This window comes from Pteropus alecto, unplaced genomic scaffold (genome assembly GCF_000325575.1).
Source record: "Pteropus alecto unplaced genomic scaffold, ASM32557v1 scaffold226, whole genome shotgun sequence".
Taxonomy (NCBI): Eukaryota; Metazoa; Chordata; class Mammalia; order Chiroptera; family Pteropodidae; genus Pteropus; species Pteropus alecto.
Window position 1 is genome coordinate 5,883,101 of NW_006440132.1, and position 8,426 is coordinate 5,891,526.

The following is an 8,426-nucleotide window of genomic DNA, read 5'->3' on the forward strand; positions in this document are numbered from 1 at the left end:
AAGGAAGGAAGGAAGGAAGGAAGGAAGGAAGGAAGGAAGGAAGGAAGGAAGGAAGGAAGGAAGGGAAAGAAAGGTGGGGGAAGGGAGAAGAAACAGAGAGAAGGAGAGAAAGAGGGAAGGAAAGCAGGCTGTTCCTCAAACTGGCTTTATTACTGATTTTATCCAAGTCCTTCAGGCACCACATGTGTTGGCTTAAATTTTTACAAGCCCAGCCGTGCAAGCTCTGGACCAGGGCATGGGAGCCAACCCTTATTTAGTATGCTTTGCGTAGTGGACGCAAGACTCATTATTATGCATTATCTCATTTAATCCTCCCAGCAGCTCTTTAAGGGAGGTTATTATTATCCTCCTTTCGGGGAGGATTTAAAGAGGCTGAGTGACTTATGTGAAGCCATACAACTTAGTAAATGGCAGAGGTAGAATGTGAACTCAAGCCAGTTTGATCCCAAGGCTAAAATTCTAAGTGCGCTGTTATACTTTTGCCTAGAGCAGCTAGGAAGAGTTTTTAAGAAGCTATTTAAAATGTTAGCAGATTTCATCATATGACTCCAGATTCACCTTGCCTTTTATAGACTTTAAAGGTACTTCTTAAATACCCCCAATAATATCAATTCAACTAACATTTATTATAAGTGAATTCCAAGGAAATACCCATAGGATGAGATAGGTTTCTCTTACAATCTGCAACAGGTTAGGATTGAAAAGACTCCAAAATCCTAAGGAACCTTCAAATGGTTCCAATGAATTCCAATCTGATCTCAATTTGTGTTTATTCATCTCTTTCTATGTACTTAACACTGAGCATTCTGGGCGAGTATTCTCCAAACACTGATTATAAATCCAAGGTCACCTAGTTGTCCTTTGTTTAACAAATAGTATGTACTAGAGTGTCTTCATCATTAGTTGGCCTGGTGTCATCAAGGAAACAGTCACATTAAAACCAGTTGAAATGACTCTTAAATTAAGGATTCACTTTGATTCTAAATTCTACTGATAATGGAGACTCTCCCCTAGATGTCACTGTTGGGACTCTCCTAGATATTCTGCCAGATGGATGGAACTAAGAAGACAGGACGTGGTAGATGCAGGGTCATTAGAATAATTCCTTTCTTTCCTGGAAGGATTAACATATTTTCAACAGATGGAAGGAGGGTTCTGCACACTTTTCCAGAAGCATCAGATGGCCTCAAACACTTGCGTACATAATTGAGAAACTCTAATCCAGCAGATAATCCAACAGATAATGAGCATCTTATCAACCAGATCATTCTGCTAAGTGGCATTGCTAAGTCATGCCACTATAACAACTGGGAAAAGAGGAGTAGGGCAGAAAGGGACTGCCATTTGCTGGGTGTCTCCTCTGTGCCTCTCCTCTATGCTGCACTGGCCACTTGACACCCATAATTTTATCACACCTTGCAACATCCATATATTTAGGCTGATTGTTATCCCCACTTTATGGATGCAGTAATTGAAGGTCAGTAAGGGGAAGTAACAGATCTGAAGCGAGAGGCATTATCCATAACCCAGGCGCTTGTTTTGAGATGCATTGTGTCTGTCTTATCCTGATATTAACCTGGAAGGTGCCTGGCACTCAGACCACACACCCTCTGGCTGCAATGGCTGGTGTGGTTTCTTTGGCCACCTCGAGCATTGTTGTATCTTAATGAAAGCCTGACTGCCTCTGACTTATGACCTGGCAGGATTCAGCACACAGGCCTGAAGGCACCTGCTGTCATTCTCCCACAAGAGGGAGCCCAGAAGGCTCAGTAGTGCTTGGTTTCCTAGCACCTCCAGCTGTTTCAACAGTTTTCGGTCCCGTGTGTAAGGGGGCTACAAACCCACTAACGCTCTCTGCTCCATGGGAAGACCAAAAAAAAAAAAAGGAAAACAAAACAAAAATAAAAACAGGGGACAGAGTCTTGGACTAGGAGTCAGGAGCCCTGTGGTCTAAACCCAGCTCTGCCACTATCCTACTATGGGGTCTTGGGCCAAACCTTCAGTCCCTTTGGGTTTAATCTCCCTACTCATAAAACTAGGGTCTTGGTTAACTTGGCATATAATGGCCCTTTCAGGTCTAACATCTTGAGATCTCAAGGTGGGGTCCAGTTTTGGGGTTGCCATTATTCTGACTCCTAGAACACGATCCTTTCAACCACCTTAAGCAACACCTCTCTTTTGTGCAACTGGCCTAGAGGATGTGATTGGCACTTATTTCTCTCCAGCCTCAAAAAAAAAGAAAGAAAGAAAGAAAAAAGCCCAAGAAAGTTCATGATTCTTCCAGAGGAGTCCAAAGCTTAAAAAAATAGCTTACAAATCTTCCCCACCTAAAGACCTTGGTTCTCAAAAGAATTCATAGAGTACATGAGTTGCCCAAAAGATGAAATGCATCCACAGAAGGAGTAGGGAGTCCTTGGCTCTGATCCTGCCACTGCCACTAACTCATGGGGTGGCCTAGGACAAGTCTGCAACAGGGGTAACATTAGGTAGCGTATGTGTTACGTGGTTACCAAGCCTGGTCCAGGCAACTTCTCAGGGAACTTCTATTTCTATGAACCATGCAAATCCTTCTGGAACCAGGCTCTTCATAACTTTGATTATCCCTAGAGTTCTAGCACAGCAGGAGTCTGGAAATCTAAATATGCGAAGACAGTTTCCTAGCTAGGTTACAGTGACATGCTTGCAAAGACAGACAGTAGGAGCTGGGACTGACTTTATCACCCCCCACACCCCCGGAAGTAGGCCTGGCAGTCTACAGCGGAGTCTACACACCAGCTAGAGTAAGCTAGAAGGGCCCTTCTAGATCATCAAATCCACACTCTCTCCATCTAATTAGAGACACTAGAGCCCAGAGAGGCGAAATTCCTAGACTGTAACTCCCAGGCCATCAACTCAGCCATGACTTGCAGATGTTCTCATTTCCCCCAGCCAAGAATTCAGTTCTTCAAACTAAACCTTCCCAGCCTTTACCTGCAGCTGAGAAATGAATGAAACAGGGGTGTGTGTTGTTCCCTATGCTCCCAGCATTCAAAATTCCAGGGACATTATAGGATTCCAGCTGCATGTAGCACCTTCTATTTATAAGACACTTTTTCCTGAGCTCGTATCCAAAAAGAAAGCCATATCACGGACTCACAGGGTAATGAGGAGACTCAAGCCACATGAAACTTTCTTGACAAAAGCCTCACAACCCTCATAGCAGTTTAACACTTCTTTGAACAGCACTAACTGGTCAAATATTTGAGCTGCCAGCACTGTGACTTCTGGTGCGATTTGAGTGTTCTTAATGAAGGTCTTCCCATTGGCTCATCTGAGAAATGCAGATGAGAGGAGTGTTAGTCATTAGCTGAGTGTGTCATCTCCTTAAACATGCATTTGGAGCCTTGGTGTTTGGGCCCTGCAGAGCAGGCTGCACTGTCTTCCTGCCGACGGCCTTGTTAGATGGTAAAGGCCTCCTCTGGGCTCCTCTCCAGGTTCAACCACCTTATTCTATCTACAATTCCTCTGGTGTTCTGGGTACCAACTCCCTTCCCTTAGCCAGCTCTAGCAATGCCATTCTTAAAGAAGGTTGCTTGTATTTTTCCTTTCACTTGAAATCATCTAAAAGATTCTTTAAGAAAAGTTAAAATACACCATGCCATTTGACTTCAGGAAATGCAAATGCTTCAAAATAAGTTGTTTTTCTTTTCCATCCTTGAGTTTCTCAGAATTACAGCTGAGGTCAACCCACCAAACATGCAAAGATTAAAGGGGAAAGAAAAAAAGAAGCTGCATGTGTGAGAGGCAAGCCCAAGCTTGTACTTTTACAGTCAACAGTTTACAGAAGCTCACCTGATAAACGCCACCACAAGTGGCATGGTATGAGGGAGCCTCTAGCCAACAAGCAGAGCCTGTCCTGGGTGTGACACGCTGGCCTCAATGTAGGGCGCAAGTCTTATCTTCCTGTTTAATCTAACCTAACCTGCAGAACCAATGGGAGAATTAGGCCAGGTGTTATCCCAACCCTCAGGGGAAAGGCAAGCCAAGCATCCCCTCACCTCGCACATCCACTGAAAGAAGAAAGAGATACAGACCAGATGAGTCAATGCAACAAACACTTGCAGAGCATTTTCTGGGTTGGGCAGTGGAGATATATAAACAGTAGTCTCTTTCCTGGAGGTTCACAGTCTAATGAAGGCAAGTAGGCAGAGAGGGAAAGGTCAGAGGTTTCCTGGAGTAGATGACTGCCAGGCTGTGCTTTAAACAAGCCATCACTTGCCTAGCGAAGGGTGGGTTCTCAGTGGAATGGCAACGCCATGTGTTTGGGGGCACCAGAAGCCCCCAAACTGCTGGACAGTGATAAGCAATTCACTCAGGCGTTAGAGTCAGACAGCCTGGGTTTGAATTTCTACTCCACTAATGACTAGCTGTGCAAATACGAACAAGTCATTTGACCCCTCAAAGCCTCGGTTTCCTTATGTACAAGATAGAAATCATTATAGTACTTTTATTGTGGGGTGGTTGTGAGAATTAAGTGAAATAATACATATAACATGTTTAGCAGAGTACCTAGAAAATAGTCATCACTCAATATGTATTAGCTATTATTGTTATTACTACCACTACTATTACTACTATTATTATTACTGGGACAGAGTGTGCCAGGCAAAGAGGGAAGGTGAGGGATGAGAACACAAAGGAAGGAGCTTAGCCTTGATCCACCAGACATAGTAGAGTCAGAAAGGGATTTCTAGCAGAGAAGAGATGCAGATAGACATGCCCCTCTGTGATTCCTCCTGGCTTGATTTTCCACACCCAACAAAAAGGAGGCTGGGCCAGAGCGACTCTCAACAGTAGTCACAGTACATTAGAGAGTAAGCAGCCCCTCAGTGTTGTGGTTCTGATTCTACACACCCAAAGAATGTGAACTGTGGGCTCAAACAGGCAGGGCAAGAACGCAGGTTGGAGGATGAGTGAGAGATGGGATCAGAAGAATAATAGCTGGCCTACCAGCCCTCATCACTAGAGACATTGGACCAGACCTCTTTAAGGGGGAAGGGCAGGTAAGGATATAAACTAGCCCCTGCTTCTGCCTCTAGCAATGAACTTGTGCAGACAGCAGAGGGAACTCTTCCCTTAACTTTCAGCCATTCCAAATCCCCAGGGTGCTATGATGAAGGCCAGGAGAGGTTGTCTTAAGCCTGAACGGAGAGCTCAGTGGGGAAGACTGTGAGCCCAACAGGGACTAAGCAGAGATACAGTGAGCCAACATACCAGGGCGTGGTCACTTCAACTGAACTGGACTATAGCTGCCTAGTTTCTGATAGATGGAATGAACAGTCATTTATGGTGATGTTGTCCAAAAAAATGTCAATGTCAGGTCACAGATTTTCCAGTTTTACAGCTAGGAAAATCAAGGCCCAAAGGAAAAAGGAATTTGCCCAGAATAAGTTGAATTCAGAAAAAGGATAACTTGATTCTTTTGCAAGCAAAACATTCTCTATAAAAAGAGGAAGCTAAGCCATCATTACCAGTGAATATATTGAAAATATTTTTATTTCTCAAATGCCATGATGACAGAAACTTTTTTTTTTTTCCTGCCAAGGCAGCTCCAGATAGCAAGCTCCCTGCTTAGATCTCTGTGATCCTCTATCCTCTTAAAATTGAGCACAAGGGTATGTTTATCTCCACCGGCTAGCAAAACAGCCTCAAGCAGGAAACCTGGACTCTGGAAGCAGATCCACATGAGAGTGAATCTCAGTATTTCCACCAATTTGCTTGACTTCATATCATTGACCTCGTCTAGGCATCAGTTTTGCAGAGTTGTTTTGAAAATGAGATTAGCCGAAATATGTAAAAGTACACAGATCAGCATCCAGTACACTCTCAGAGGAAGGACAACTATAGTTACTATCGATATTCTTGTTCTGGCTACCACTGCCTGGCTGAGTGACGTGGGGCAATGTGCTCATTCTGTCTGGCCTCCAGTTCACAGAGCAGAGAAAGACAATTAATATGTGATCTACTTATTTTTAGGAAATTGCTCAGACGCCATCTCATGTATCCTGGAAAGAGCTACATTCAAGAAGTCATGGGCCTACCTCCAAGGTCAGTAACCAAACTCAGGGACCCCAGCCATACGAGGACCACTTCCTATGGCCCTTCTGAAACTTCAAAGCCAGAGGTCACAAGTAGAGGCCTGTGCCAAACATGACTCGCAGATGTGTTCTAGCCTGCATGCTATTTTTTATAATTTGATTTGAAATGCTTAGAGGTAAAAAGGGAAGAGAGTTACTCGAAAGCTATGAGGCTCTTTTTTCCACAGCTCCATTCTCTCCTTTATGTTGCCTGCTTGTCCTCTGAAGGCATCTGTGTGCCACCCCACCCAGCCTCTCTATTCCATCACCTACAAGTTGTGGGCTAAGTGCACAGTGCTTTTCCTCGTGTGAGTGGAGAGGGCTCTTTATCTCTGCTTCTATCAGGTTATTCACAAGAGAACTACGAAATTGCCTTGTCCACAGATTGACAGCTTAATGAACATGTTGGCACAGGGCCGATTTGCATATTGCAGCATGCTTTAGGTAAGAGGCCCCCTATAAATGAAATGATGAGAGCCACTTACACTGGGAAAGACGAAATGTGGAGGAGATGGGCCAAGATTCTCTAAGTAGCCACTCTGCTCATTTTAGAAATTCAATTTTGTAGTTAGATTAGTGCTCACCCTTCAATTGAATTACAATGAGGTTCGAAGGGAAGGCAAAGAGGCGATTAAAACTAACACATCAGATTCCCAGTTCTGAAAGTCACCCTTGCCAGTCAGCACTGATTTTTACTTACTAGAGCTCAGAGAGACCTGGCTTCCAACCTGAACATGTTGGCTTAGAGGATCTTCTAATTCTCTGCTTTTCTAAAAATCCCATCTCAAAAGAGCCCCTTAATGTGCATGCAAGGAGTCTACACAGTGATGTTTGGCTGCCCTGCTAAAGAGAGGAAGACGTTCAACAATTCAGGCAATGAATGGTTACAGGATGTATCTTAATGCGAAAGCGAACAGACTAAGATTCTCCTGGACATCTTGATGCCTAAATTCTTTACTAACTGAACAAAAATGAATGTCCTATTTCTGACACTTTGTGCAATGCCTACCAAATAGGAGTCCTCCATTGATCAAATGTTCATTGATTGATTGAATCGATGAACATGATCTTCCAGAACTTATAGGAAGTATAGTCCAGGAGCTTATGGTCTGAAAAGGCAAAGATAAAAATTATAATAATTACAGAATAATATAATAATTAAGTGGAAAACAATTCTATAGGAGGTAGAGTTCTAACATCATATGTGTTCTGACCGTTCAGCTTTGAACATTAGAGAAAAGGAAGAAGAGTGATTTTGTACCTGGGCCTTGAATATGAAGCAGCACCTAGAAGGGGTAACACAGAAGATATTCTGGATGGTTGGAATATTATAGAAGACATGGGTCTTGAATGGGGAACCTTGAATAAAGACTTCAAATTTTCTAATCTACCCAATAATATTTTTTTGTCCTCTTTCCAGCATCAAAGCATATAAACAAAACCAAGTTGTCTTGGAACCAAGACGGTATTATCTATGGAGTCAGGTATCAGGATGAGAATCTTGTGATCCAGTACCCAGGTTGGTACTTCATTATTTGCCAACTGCAGTTTCTCGTGAAATGCCCGGGACACTCTGTCGACCTTAAGTTGGAGCTTCTCATTGACAAAGATGTCAAAAAGCAGACGCTGGTGACAGTGTGCGAGTCCGAAGGGCAGACCAAAAACATATACCAGAAGTGCACCTCCAGGTCAACACCACCATATCAGTCAAGGTGGATAAATTCCAGTATGTGGATACAAACACCTTTCCTCTCGAGAATGTGTTGTCCCTCTTCTTATACAGTAGTTCAGACTGAACCATTTCTCCTGGCCTTCTGGAAGAAAGCAACTCTCAGCCATACAGTGCCTCATCCATCCAAACACTTGGACAAAAAGAAAACTTTAGACCAAGACCGAAACCACAGAGTATTAAATAGTATGCTTCTCCTTCTGTCTCTTGGGAAGATACTGCTCCGGGGTTAAAAAGAGTTCTAAGTGAAATATTCTATAGACAGAAGGCAACGTAGTGTGGTGGCCAGAGCCCCATGTGGGAATCAGAAGGGACGGATTTCCTCCCGAGCCTCACCACTGACTCACTGTATGACCTGGAGCTATTCCTTCCCCCTCCCTGGAACTCAGGATCCACATTTGAAAAATAAAGGGGCTGGATTTGAATCTCTCCAAAGTTTCTTTCACCTCGGAAAACCAAGCTCTTTCATCACAGACCTGTGAACTAAGACTTCAGGCAGTGTTCTGGAAGCCCACAAGCAAAGGAAAGGCCCCTGTACCAGCATAAAACCACTGGTGCTAGTAGCATCTGGCTACATGTCA

General features: G+C 43.7%; 1 protein-coding gene across 1 annotated transcript in view; it reads left to right on the forward strand.

Moving 5' to 3' along the window:
• The window catches only part of TNFSF8 (TNF superfamily member 8), a 24,243-nt gene extending 16,280 nt beyond the window's left edge, over positions 1-7,963 (forward strand). The window contains 3 exon segments of the mRNA XM_006917097.2: positions 6,016-6,087; positions 7,537-7,791; positions 7,794-7,963. Of these exon segments, the coding sequence (XP_006917159.1) occupies positions 6,016-6,087; positions 7,537-7,791; positions 7,794-7,912 (446 nt within the window). The 3' untranslated portion in view covers positions 7,913-7,963.
• Positions 7,964-8,426: the final 463 nt, after the last annotated feature.